The 13,257-nt window shown below is 43.2% G+C and overlaps 1 protein-coding gene across 1 annotated transcript in view; it reads right to left on the bottom strand.

Annotated features, from left to right (window-relative positions):
* Slc35d4 (solute carrier family 35 member D4) overlaps positions 1-13,257 on the bottom strand; it is a 118,969-nt gene that overhangs the window by 65,962 nt on the left and 39,750 nt on the right. Inside the window, exons 5-9 of the mRNA XM_076836959.2 lie at positions 11,671-11,748; positions 6,999-7,024; positions 3,163-3,214; positions 1,643-1,691; positions 359-404 (exon numbers count right to left, since the gene is read on the bottom strand). Coding sequence (XP_076693074.2) covers positions 359-404; positions 1,643-1,691; positions 3,163-3,214; positions 6,999-7,024; positions 11,671-11,748 — 251 coding nt within the window. The remainder of the gene's footprint in view (positions 1-358; positions 405-1,642; positions 1,692-3,162; positions 3,215-6,998; positions 7,025-11,670; positions 11,749-13,257) is intronic.

Raw genomic sequence — 13,257 nt, 5'->3', positions numbered from 1 at the left:
AAACTGAGTCAAGTTTGGAAGGCACTGGGGGAAAAATGAAAACCTAGTCGACTGGGGTCCAAAGCAGCTGATCATATACAGTTCATTAAATAATTCTTATCTCAATGGCTTCCCATGAAGGAAAGGTGATCCATGTCTCTACACACATAGCTGAAAGCTGATCCCTCTCAGATGGCAGCGGGCCTGGCCTAGAGTGGCTGGTGCAGCAGGCAGCAAGAGGACAGGCAGCTTTGAGGGCTCTCTGCTGCCCTCCTGCAACCAGACTTGCAGAGAGTCTGGCCAGATGGAAGAATCTCATGCTGAGTAGATTTCATCTCTTTCCTTTAACCAAACAACTCACCAAACATTCAGAGCTTACCTTAATGCACTAGGCTTCTGGAACTTCCGTAGTATTTTATAAGCACCTGGAAATGAAGTCACATGACATTCTGCTTAAAGAGCTGCCTGCACTTTCAAGAAAGTACAAAATCCAGGCAGAGAAGAACCCTAACAGTACAGATCCTGGTCCCCTTTTCCCTATGAGGGTCACACACTGACAAGAGAGGTCTAATAACATTGGAGGGACTCAAGGATGTGAATTCAATGGTTCTCCATGATAATGTATGTCAGTCCTTCAAGTGGCCACAGGGAGTACCGGGCAAGGAAAGTGTCATGATCCACACGTAGATATATAATTAAAAGGAAGGTTTTACTTCCTTCACACAATGCACATGGGAAAGAGAAACACTGAGGTATTTCTGAACATTTCTAAACTGTGTTAATAAATCCAGGGCACTGTTTACTCCCCCTAAGATTACAAACAAGAAACACTGAACATATGACTTTGAAATAAAATCAGATGGTCTGCCAGGTGTGCTGGCGCAATCCTGAAATCTGGTGGCTTGGCAGGCTGAGCCAGGAGGACCGAAAGTTCAAAGCCAGCCTCAGTGACTTAGCAAGGCCCTGAGATCCTGTCTCAATGGTTAAGTGCCCCTGACTGATTTCAATCCCCAGTACTAAAACAAAACAAAAAACAACAACAAAAAAAATCAGATGGTTCTTTTATTACACCAACTTGATGATATTATTATTATTACTATTTGCTTGCTTTTTTAAAATATGCTTTTGGACTCCTTCCTTTCTGCCCTTTGAAAGAAAGAACAACCAGCATTCTACCAGTGGGCTTGGCAGGCAAAATCTGAGCTAATGTTTATCATGAAAGAGAGGAAAGGGAACTATACTGGAAAGGGAAAGAGTTGAAGAAAACTCCAAAATAAAAAAACAAATCCAGAAAATGCCCACTTAATTTTAACCTTGGATTTTTTAAAGGAATTTAACCTTTATTTTATTTATTTGTTTGTTTTTATGTGGTGCTGAAGATCAAACCCAGTGCCTTACTCATCCTAGGCAAGTGCTCTACCACTGAACTAGAACCCCAGCCCTTAACCTTGGATTTAATTTTCCTATTGTCCAGAGTCACTATCAGTGAATACAGCTAGAAAATTAGGGGAAGAGATAAAAGGAAGGCAACGGGAATGATAATGATCAAATTATGTGCTTACACAAATATGGCATAATGAATCCCACTCTTAAGTAAAATTATAATGTACCAATTAAAAAAACATACCTCAAATATTTAAGTAAGCATTTAGTTAAAACTTACCTACACAAAATAAGTGAATTACAGCCCAAAAATATCCATCTGGATCAAACTGTAATACAGGATAAAAGAAAGAAAAAAAAAAAAAAACAGCTCTGAGTACAAACAGCATCCGCACAGCAGGCAGAAACCTGAGTCATCAAAGCACAGTGCCGGGCAAGGTTTCAAACCAGTACTCTAAGGGTCTAGGTCCATTCTCCCTCATATGTCACCCAGTAGCCTACAACAACTTCCTGATGCAGCTTGGCCTTCGGCCCCCCTTACCCACACTGCCACCACACTATGTGCAAATCCAAACTCATGGTACTCAAGGACCTCAATGACAAGCCCACCCAAAACCCTCCAGTCATGACTACAGCCCCTCACCCTCAAAGAACAAGGATGGTTTGCATTTTCCAAAACAAAGGCTCTCTGCTTACTAGCCAAGCAGACTCTTTCTTTTTCTCCCTTTCTATTATTCTCCACAGGCCTCGATACAGCTGACACACTCTACAGTTTCCTTATTCTAAGTCTGTCCCATCTCCGCCCACCCTCCACTAGATGGAAGTCCCAGGAAGGCAGGAATTAGAATGGGGTGGCCGCCTAGTAGGTGTTCATTAAAGTCAAATCCTAGCATACCCATGGCCCCTCTGGCACTTTTCCTCATTGTTTCAGATTTCGGTTCAGTAAGCAGTGCCTGGCTCTAGCACCAGAGCGATCTAGGTTACATTCTAAAATCCCCTCTTATTCAGTAGCCGATGACCTTTTGGATCTCACTATTCTTTAGCTATTTATGGAGATAATAATAGTCCCTGTCCTACAGAATTGTTGTGAAATTTTAAGTAAAATAGGTCATAAAAAGAATTGGTGCAGGGACGGCACACAGCAGGATCCTATCATTGTTAGCTGTTCCTATTTTCCAAGTCCCTGAGTCTTCTTAGGTACTTCATAGCCTCCCTACCTCTCTGGACTGAGTCCTGGTCTTCCTGTCATAATTAGTTGACTGCTCGCTTGTCCATCTCCCTCCCTCTTTGCTCTGAATAGACTCTGATTTCTGCCACAACAAAGTCTCAGAGCCTGACACTAAGGTGGCATGGGGTCGGGGGGGACTTAAGAATGCTGGGGGAGAAAGGGAGGCAGAAAAGAAAGAAAAACCTAGCAAGGAGATGGCTACTGGGGATGATGGGTCCTTAGTGCCTCATGAGGAAATCTCCAATTTGGCATAGGGTGATCAAGTAAAACTCACTTCCAGCAGAGGCCCTGGCGATGAGCAGGAAAATCAACTTTGCCTCAATGCCTGAGGCTGGGGCGACCCAGGCATGGGAGTACAGGTTCACAGACTTGCACAAGAATGAAATGCATGCAACCCAGGGCCAGACCTCTAAGGCCTGGGGGAAATGGTGCTCCTGGGCCAAAAGGCCCCAGCCTGGGAGCTTCTGAAGGCCTCCTCATTCTAAAAGCAAGGACTAGGAAAGTCTGCACACATGCGAGACTTCAGAGAGTAAAAGACTCTTTGAAGGCAAAAGGAGTTTACCTGGACTTACCTGGGAGTCGTTGAAGGGAAGGCACCCTGCAGCTGCCAGGAGGAAGAGGGCGCTGTGGACAGGCAGATAAAACAGGCAGCTTCACCTTTCAACATCAAAGCCCTTCCCAGAGAGTGTGGAGGTTGGACCAGATCCCTTGGCGTTTGGAGGAGGCAAAGAGCCTGAGACCAACCCAGTTCCCCCTTCATCCTCTGAGACTCCTGTGTGGTTTTCAGTTACATTCTCTGCTGACAGTCAGACGTCTCCTCTGCAGCTCAGCTAGCCATTGCCCAGAGTCGGGCACTTGCAGGACACATGAAAACCAGAGCTGGCTCACTCAAGAAACAGTGTGTCTGTCAAATAGCTAATAAAAGGAGGTTTTTGACTACAGATCCCCAGAAAACATGAGTGTCTAGTTAGGCAATCAGATCACCATCCTGCCAGTTACAACAACAGAAACACCATGAACAACAACAACAACAAAAAGCTTATTAAAATCCTTTGTACACAACTTTAATCTAATGTTCAGACTCAATAATCTCCAATAACTGGATAGATCAATGCCCTGTGCCTCCTGTTAGGACACACTAAGGTACAACATCACACTTGAGGCTCTGTCAAACAGGTGAAAGCTGAATTGAATTAGGAGAAAAGGCTGAGACAAAACCAAACTTACAGTCCACAAACACAACAGGCCTGTATGCTTCAAAAAGTGAAGGCAATGAAAGGCTGAGGAACTGTCTTAGATTAAAGGATACAAGAGAGACATGACATTCTTGAGGGGGAAATTGCTACAAAAGATAATACTGGGATCCTGGAAAAACACGAACTTGGGCTGAGATATTAGATAACAGTATTGTATCAGATATCAATTTCCTAAATTTAGTAAGTGCCCTTCAGTTATACTAAAAGGATTGCTTTTTTTTTTTTAGGAGATATGCTTTGAAGTATTTAGGAGTAGGGTCATGGTCTCTGCAATTTACACTCAAATGGTTCAGAAAAATAAGAATATCTTTCTGTATTTGGGGTAATGTTAGGTATGTGTAGACATGCATTATATATGTGGGAGAAAAGGGAGGATAGAGGAGGTGGGGAGAGAGAGAGAATGGAAAAATGTTACCACTGGGTGAATGTAGGAGAACAGTACATGGGCGTTCATTGTAATATTCTTGCAACCTCTCTATAGGTTTACACTTTATTTCTCATATAAATATTGTTACTAGAAAAATTTCTTTTACATACTGAAATATTTACAGATGAAATGCTATGGTGCTAGGATGTGCTTCAAAGTCATACTGAAGTGAAGCAGTGGGTAGGTCCATAAATTAAAAATTATTGAAGCTGGAAGATGGGTAGATGGGCTTCCTTACATTACTGTCTACTTTTTTTTTATATGTTTGGAGATTTCCACAATATAATGTTTTTCAAAAATTCTTGCACAAAAAATAATGTTGCCAATCAGATATTTTCAGAAAACTATCCTCATTCATCACAAAGTTCGTTTGGAGCTGGCTCAGTAATCATTGGTTTTTAGCATCTGTCTTTTGGTTTTCATATACAAAATGACTTTGCCTGTAGCTTTCCCCAATCATTCTGTTCTCCTAAAAGAAGGCATCTGAAAGCACAAAACCCAAATTAAGTCTTGGTCTCTCTTCTCTTTTCATTTTATAAGTGCAACAACATATATAATGTTAGGCCCTCACTACTGACCTATTCCATCAAGAGACAAACAGCAGAGGATCAAGGCATGAAAAGAAGCACTGGATACAGAATGTTCACTTTCAGGGGATTCTGTCATATGGCATCTCATACTGATACAGATCCCATACATACAAAATTCTATGTTCTTTATATAGATCACATATTTATACATTATCTAAATATAAACTATAGATTAATCTATATTCTTCTATAGATCATAGATTATACACACGTATATATTACATGATATAGATGTTTGTGCACGTAATATATTATATCATACCTATGTAACATTCAACAAGCAGACAATAACAATCTCAATGTCTTGGAAACTGATGCTAACCAATTCCAAGTGCTCACTGCTGCAATGACGCCAGATGGCTGCACCAGAGCAGGAGACTGGCACAGAGGAACCCTCAGACTTGGGCCCCAGATTTGGGAAGATCAGGACAGGAGAATGTGAAACAGCATGAGGCCCAGAAAATTCTCCAACCCAGTCTACCCCACTCCTTCAGCCTCCCTGCTTTCAATGCACACGTAAAAGTGACCTAGAGAAGAATGAAGGGCAAAGGTTGGGGTGAGTGGAAGAGAGATTGTCAGGGGGCTGCTGAGGCTGCTCAGCAATAGGCAATAGGCTTTAGGTGGGAGAAGAGGAGACTCCTCATAGGTTTGGTGTCTATTGGAGTAGAGGGCTTTCTGGAATATAGGCTCCTTCCCACCCAGGGAATGCACATTTAGAGATCCCCTCATGCAGAGAATCCCTTGAGGATAAAGGAGATGGGGGGATACCCAGGGGGTGGGACGGGGGCCTGGTTCCTATGGTACTTGAGCAATTATGTATCAGGTATTAGGGTGCTGGGAGCATTTGTGAACTGTGTGTGAACCCAAACGACATGGAAGCCATTAGGCAGGAAGGTCTGGTCTCGGGAACTCCCAGTGGCAACCCTGCTGTTGAGAATGCTCAATTCATGTGACTTCGTACCTAACTCTGTCTAAGTTCAGCACTGCACTGGAGATGCAGTGACCTGCTGAAGCCACACAGCCTCTCAGAGATGGGGGTATCTTGCCAAGATGACAATCAACCCATTTGCTGCAAGACCCCTGCCCCTGAAACCTTATCCTTGCCTTTGAAGCCCTCCCCCTTGAATAAAGAACTGGATCCATGTTCAGTTGTTCAGTTCCAGCTCCTATCAGGACTGGAGACCTACCAGGCGAACCACTTTTCTTTCATCTAATTTTTGGCTCTGGCTCTATTTCTTACTAATTAATTCAGACTTTCTATTCCTCAGGCAGCTCACACCTCCTGAGCAGGAATCTACCCTGTCAGGGTGCCGGCCACCTCACAATATTAGGGGCTTTGATGCCTCTCTTTAACACTTTGAGAATCTCCTTTTAAACAAGTGGTGAGTCCTGAAATTTTGTTTTACATTTTCCTTTCCAGCTGTAACCTGTAATAAAGGCAAAGAAAAAGAGGGGGGCGCGGCTGGATGGAAGCCCAGAAATATCTGAAACAAAAATCCTAAATCTGTGTATCAAAGCATTGCTGTTGGTTTTCTATCGTGGGACTGAGCATCTGAGTTACAGCAGAGGAAGGAGGAAGGGGTGAGAGAACAAGGTAAGGAGTTAGAACGAGAATTCAGATTTGGAGAGACCTGTATGAGAGTCCAGTCATGCTCTGCCAAGGAAACCAGGGCTCAGAGGGGGAAGAAACTTGCCCACCATCACTGTGCTGTGCCCAGGATTGCAATTTAGATCCTGGGACTCACAGACTAATGCTTTTCCCACAGTGGAACATCTTAGAGCCTCAATAAACTGCATTATTTAAAAAAAATTTAAGTCATCTCCATGTTTTTCAGTTCTCCACCAGTATTGCACAACTATTATGAAGTTTTGGGGCATCAAGAGCTGAAATCTAACACGAGTTAGTTTTGTTTTCCCCTTAGGAATAAAATTTTGCAGAGAGAGAGAGAGAGAGAGAGAGAGAGAGAGAGAAGAGGAGAGAATATGTTTTAAAATAAGACATAAAATAGGGATATATAACTGTTTGTAATAAATTCCTCTGTCAGCTCTCAGAATCTTCAAAAGTATATCACCCAAGTTAAAATGAGGTTCAATCTTATGTTTTAAAGAGATGTTTGTATTTTTTAAAAACTTACCTACAGATCTTTACAGGAGATGTTTTCTGTATGAAAGTAAAGACACATAATTAGTCTTCACAAATATTCCCCCCCAAAAACATTTCAATTAAGAGGCAAATAAATTATGAGCGAATTTATTAGAGGTTTTGCAAGCTTGCTACACTTCACTATTTTTTAAAGCTTTTTCTGCTTGGACCAAATGAAGGATGACTCAGTTCCAGAGCTGAGTCACCTCGGCAAAGCACTTTCACCATTAGAATGTTTACCCGTGAAAAGCAAAATGATGTCAGGGCAACCTTCAAGAATCTTCCATACCAAGCAGAGGGAAACGAGAGAGAGATGGACGCCATCCATATCCACGTAGGAAAATAAATTAAGCTCTAATCCAACTTCTCTTCTAGGTCGGTCTCTTTATTTTTATTTACTTATTTTTGAGATGAGGTCTGCCCAACCTGGCCTCAAACTCCTAGACTCAAGTGTTCCTCCTGCCTCAGCCTCCCAGGTAGCTGGGACTAGAGATGAATGCACGCACCCTGAGCCACAGGTCTGTCTCTTCAAATAACCCTTTCATTTATACACCTCTGACTCTGAGCAGTTCAATAAAATGACCAGTGATGATGTGAAAATTAATACACAGAAAAAAAGGTGAAGAGAGAGACAACAAATGGCAGACTGGGGAATGGAAACTTTTCATTTAAGATTTCCTACAATGAATAAATTCTAATTTGGACTCAACCTTTATAAACTCCTGCCAATTAATCAATTTCACTGTATTCTTTGAACAGACAAAGGAGGGAGTAGCACAGATTCTTGTGTTTTATAGAAGAAACAGACAGGTAGGATGACAGATTTATTCTGGAGATTTCAGAAGGATCGTTTTGCGAGTCGGGGACAAATTACAATTTTGACATTAGTTCAGATAAAGTGTGAAGTATAAATATTGTTTAGAAGTGAGGCTTTGACAAAAGAAACATAAGCGGTTTGCTACCAGGCTATCTTAAGTGTGCAATTTTTACTAAATAACCAAGTTTTTGTTATTTTAATAAACAGATTCTATTTGTGTGCAAAGCAGTGGCTTGCATCCTTGGGATTTTTAATCTCTGATTTTTATCCAGTCTGGCATCTGAGTACAGGAAGCCGAGCCAGGCATGGCTACTCTGCCCCCTGGTGGGAACAGCTTTCATTTATCTAGCCTTTCGTTTATGCAGAGAGGATAACCACCGAAGGGCTCACGGTTCCTGCATAATGGTCCCCACTACAGATAAAATATATTTCTAAAAGATTCTGAGCCAAATGTAACCAAAATCTCCACAGTCTGGTGGAACAATAGGTCAGGAAGGACAGAGATTAAAGGGAAGTCCCAACTTTTTCATGAAAAACATGTTTGCCCAGTAACTATTGTGGGGTGTCTGTTGCAAGGCAACAAATCCATCCAGAGCCTGGAAGAGTTCCCCCTCCCACAGGGGACAGATTCTTTTTTAAATTTTAAACTCCTTCAGATTAAAAGAGCCCAGACAATGAAAACAAGCAATGGATTCGTTACTTAGCTCTCTTCTCCCAGGGCTCTGAAAACAACTGAGGACTTGATGTTACCTTTGTTTAGAAATAACCCAGTAATGAGTCCCAACAAGAGCTCAGTTTCTGAATGGGCCAACACAGCTCCTCAAAAGTCACACTGCCAAAATTAACAATAAGTGGCTAACATCACTCAGGGTTAGCTAACTTACTCTGTGCCCAGCACTACTCCTAAGGGCTCTGTATGCATTGACTTATTTAATTCCGAGATAATTAATAGTTGTGGGTTATCTGTTCTAGATAAGGGCACCTGACTCACTGGAGAAGTTAGGGAAGTCATCCAAGGACATGGGGTTTGAACCCAGGCGTTCTGGTTTCAAAATCTGACTTTTTTCTTCCAGTCTGCTTGCCAGGACACAACTGCTGGTCCTCTTAAGTCACCACCCTTCATTTGCTGCTTCCTGTGCCTGCCTGGAGCACCCCTTCTTCTTGTCTAACTAGAAAATCCCTATGTATCCTGTGTGTCTTGGCTCAAATCTAGCCCTGGGGAGGCCTTCCCTGCTCACTCCCAGAGGACTTGCTGGTGGTCACCTCCTGGTCCACCCACACCTCATCCCAGTCTGTATGGGCATCACAACTCACAATTACATGTCCGCTCAATGCTGAGTTCTATAAGGATAATCAATACCTCCTACACATCTCCAGTTTTAGGCCTAGCAAAATGTTTGCTATTTAGTGTACACCTGCCGAACAAACAAAAAGCATTATTCCAATGTATCTGCAAGGTAGATGTTGAATTCCATGAGCCACACAGTACCTTACAGTCAAATTGTGTGTGCACGTATGTGTGCCTACACAAAGAACAAATTGTCGATCATGAAAATGAGCTACAGGCTCCAGATTGAGTTGATTCTCATAATCTGGGAACAAGGTCATGAGGAGGTCAACTTGACCTTCCAAAATGGATTCTATTAAAATCTACGCATAAGGGACAGAATAACATCGTACCATTTGACAGTCTGTGAGGTGGGGAGCAATGTGTTCCTTATGAAATGGGATCCTACATACATCAGGGCTCCCAGTCACAGGGTGAGGAACATAAGTCACACCCAGCATACATCCCAGCCATCTTCATCACAGAGCAGATTTTAATGGTGAGTAGCCAGAAACCACCTGCGGGTCTGCAAGGAGGGACTGGCCAAAAGTATGCTTCATCCAACATGGAATGCTGACAGGAATATGGATTCCTGACAAAGTGTTAAACGGAAACACCAGGTGTGTTTCACCCTTTGTGTAAATACATCTCTAGATGTACATAGAAAAAAAATGTCTGCTAAAAATACACAGGTTCCTTGGGGAAGCAGAAACAGTTGATTTCCAGAATTTTTTCTTCTGCTTTTCTATAGCAGATTGCATCTTATATTTATACAAGAAAGAAAAGCTTTTTTTAAAAAAAAATAACTAAAGAAAAAATGTTACCCACACAATTGTTTTCTAATTTTCCCAGACAAGAAATGAGGTTGACTTGCCTTACTAATGAAATGGAGTTAGTTAATTCCAAGGACAGGTTCTCTCAGACAGAATCTTGGCCCCTGGCCTGCAGGGAAGAGGAGGGTCGCCTGCTGAATGGAAATATCCCGAGGGGACTCTCTAACCCCAAGTCCTACTCGCCTTCATCTACAGGACTCGACTTGTCCATCAGGAAACAAAACTCTGAAGAGGTACCTCAATCCCACCCCCAGACCAGGTAAATCTTCATTTCTAAATTCATAAGAAAGTACCACTCTCAGGACTAATTGGGCTTTTTGGAATCTGAGTGTCATGAGTCAGCCTCCTAGAGCTGAGCAGCTCTCAGGGCGATGGTGAACCTGATCCTTGGTGCCTACTCGGTGACAGCTCAGCTCAGCGCCACTTCTATAAAGACACCCATCCCATGATCCCTGACCTTGGGAGGGCTCAAGGGAAGCCTCCTGGAGACACAGGAAAATATTTCCCTATCTCACTGAACCTAAGACAACACTGATTATACAATGTCAGAAGGAAAACAAACCACATGATTGATTGTAAGAGTCTCCTGATTTTAGATTGATGAAAGCAAAAAAAAAATAAAATAAAATAAAACACAGCACGTGGTAGAACTGGTGATATAGGGAAACTGCACGATGGTGTGGTAAGTAAATTATCAGAGAGAAAGGTGCCATTCTCCTTAAGGAGCAAGGAACCCTTTACCCACATGGAGATCGGCCAAGTGCCAAGTGGACTGTAGCTCCCACCTTTGCCTGGAACAGCTGCAGAGGAAAGGACACAGGCCCTCCCTGACTGCCACAAGTGCTCAGGGGACCAAGCTCTCATCCCTCAGCCCCTCACCTAGGCCACCCAAAGACAGAGGACTTGAATAGGGTGACTGCAGCAGTGGGAAGGGAGAAGAAGGGACAGATTCAGTAACAGACTGAAGGTAGGGGGGATAGGAGACTAAGGAGTGGAAGGGACCCCAAGGTTTCTGAGTTGGGTGAAGATGGCCAGAACTGGGATTCCCACCTGAGAAGCATGATGGGAAAAGCAGATCGGTTCTATTGGATCCCTTTGCATTACAGATGCCTGGGGAGACCCCAAGGACAGGAAGCCATGGAACCAAATTAAATGACCCGTGATAACACTGATCATCACAACTGGCAAACAGAGCACCTACGATGTGCTAGAAACTGTGGGAGGCACTTACACATGCGAAGCTGTTGTTTTTTACAGATGGAGGCCCCAAAGGTGAAGGGCTTGCTCTGGCTGGTATGAGATACAGCTAGGACTGGAAAGAAAAGCTTCCTTGGCTGAGCAAATGCTCTGTGTAAAGCCCTGCGGGCATTTTCTTGTGGTACCTGGACTAGCTATGGGTGGGACTGCTACCAACCAGGCCTGGGCAAATTCCTCTTTGTCTCCTGAGGTTCTGGTTCAGCCCTGGTCTGGAGTCGAGCTGCATTCACACTAACAAACATTAGCAGAAACATCTGATCCACCGAGCAATGTTAAAAGCAGGTTCCCTGCAATCAGTGACCACTGTCAGGCAATCTTGACTGGAAATTGGTGGCAGGAATGGACACTCATTGAGGGTGCTGAAAAGAAGACTGTTTCTTAGAAATTTAAGGCTAGGGATGTGAAACTAACGTTTTGCATGATCATTTACCTCTTTCCAAAAACACTTCTGGTAGCCACAGATGATAACTTCAGCTGCATTATGCAAAATGAGAAACACAGGAACGGCCTGAAAGAAAACAGAATAATAAGCATGGAAATATTTTCTCCGATCTCATAGTTATATGATTCTTGATTTTTTGTTTAAAAATAAAGATCTGTGGGAATGTCTGGCATTTCCATAGAGCATTTCTCCAGCAAAGACTCTTCTGCATACATTGGCACTCTTTGGGGGGCATTATTCTTGGTAGGGTGGTTGGAAAGGCTCCCCTTCCTGTAAGTTTTCTCATCAAGAAACAGTTATTGCCAGGTGCAATGACGTACACCTGTGATCCCAGAGGGGCTCAGGAGGCTGGGACAGGAGGATCAAGAGTTCAAAATCAGCCTCAGCAAAAAGCAAGGCACTAAGCAACTCAGTGAGACCCTGTCTCTAAATAAAATACCAAATAGGGCTATGGATGTGGCTCAGTGTTTGAGTGCCCCTGAGTCCAATCCCTGGTATAAAAAAAAAAGAAAGAAAGAAAGAAAGAAACCGTTATTAAGCACCTCCTGTGTATCAGGCAGCATGCCAGGTACAGGGGACACATCACATGAACAAGGTGGACATTGCAAGGGATCCTGTCCCAAGTATGTGAGAGCTCAAAAGGAACACACAGAAAGACATAGCTGACCCAGGCAGGGACAGCAAGTCTTCTTGAGGAGATGAAGACCCAAGTCCAAGTGAGAACTGGACTCACACAGAGGCAGGCAAGTGTCTCAGAGAGAATAGAGCAGAGGCCCAGAGAAGCAAACCCAGCTCCTCCATGGAACTAGAGGAAATTGAGCATGAATGGAACATACAATAAAAGAAAAGCAGGAGGAGAAAAGGCAGAGAGGCAATGACAGGCCACATCAAGGAAGTAGGAGCATCCATGGGCCACAAGAATCACTAAAGAATTCTAAGGCAGACTCAGATATGAATTGTTCTGCATATTTAAAGGAACTCGGGGAAAGGAGACAGAGATGGCTGCAAAAGTCTAGGGATACCATAGACTGAGCCTCCACCCCCAATATATCCACATCCTCATCCACGGAACTTGGGAATGTTACTTTATACGGCAAAAGAGGGGAGGGGGTCTTTGTGAATTTAAGTAAACAAGGACATTATTCTGGATTAGCTGGTGGCCCTAGATGCAGGCATAAGTATCCTAACATAAAGAAAGGAGAGTCTGATACACACAGTCAAGAAGCACTGGAACCCAGAGCCACTCAAGTGATGTGGCCACAAGCCAAGGAATGTTGACAGACACCAGAGCTGGAGGAGTTGAGGAAGTTTCTGCCCTAGAGCCTCTGTAGGGAGTATAATCCTCCAATGCCTTGATGTCAACTCAGTGAAACTGATTTTGGACTTCTGGCCATGTGATTCTGTTGTTTTTAGCCACCCAAATATGTGGTAATTTTTTACAGAAGCCTCAGGAAACTGATACAGTGACTAGATGGTAGTCTAAACTCGGTGGTGGCAATGCAGTTGGAGAAAAGTGGCCACATCAAGGAAATACTTAGAAGATGGAACTGAGGAAATATATGGATAAATGGGACC

This window comes from Callospermophilus lateralis, chromosome 17 (genome assembly GCF_048772815.1).
Source record: "Callospermophilus lateralis isolate mCalLat2 chromosome 17, mCalLat2.hap1, whole genome shotgun sequence".
NCBI lineage: Eukaryota > Metazoa > Chordata > Mammalia > Rodentia > Sciuridae > Callospermophilus > Callospermophilus lateralis.
The sequence above is the reverse complement of the archived record's forward strand: the minus strand, read 5'-3'. Positions and strand labels throughout refer to the sequence as shown.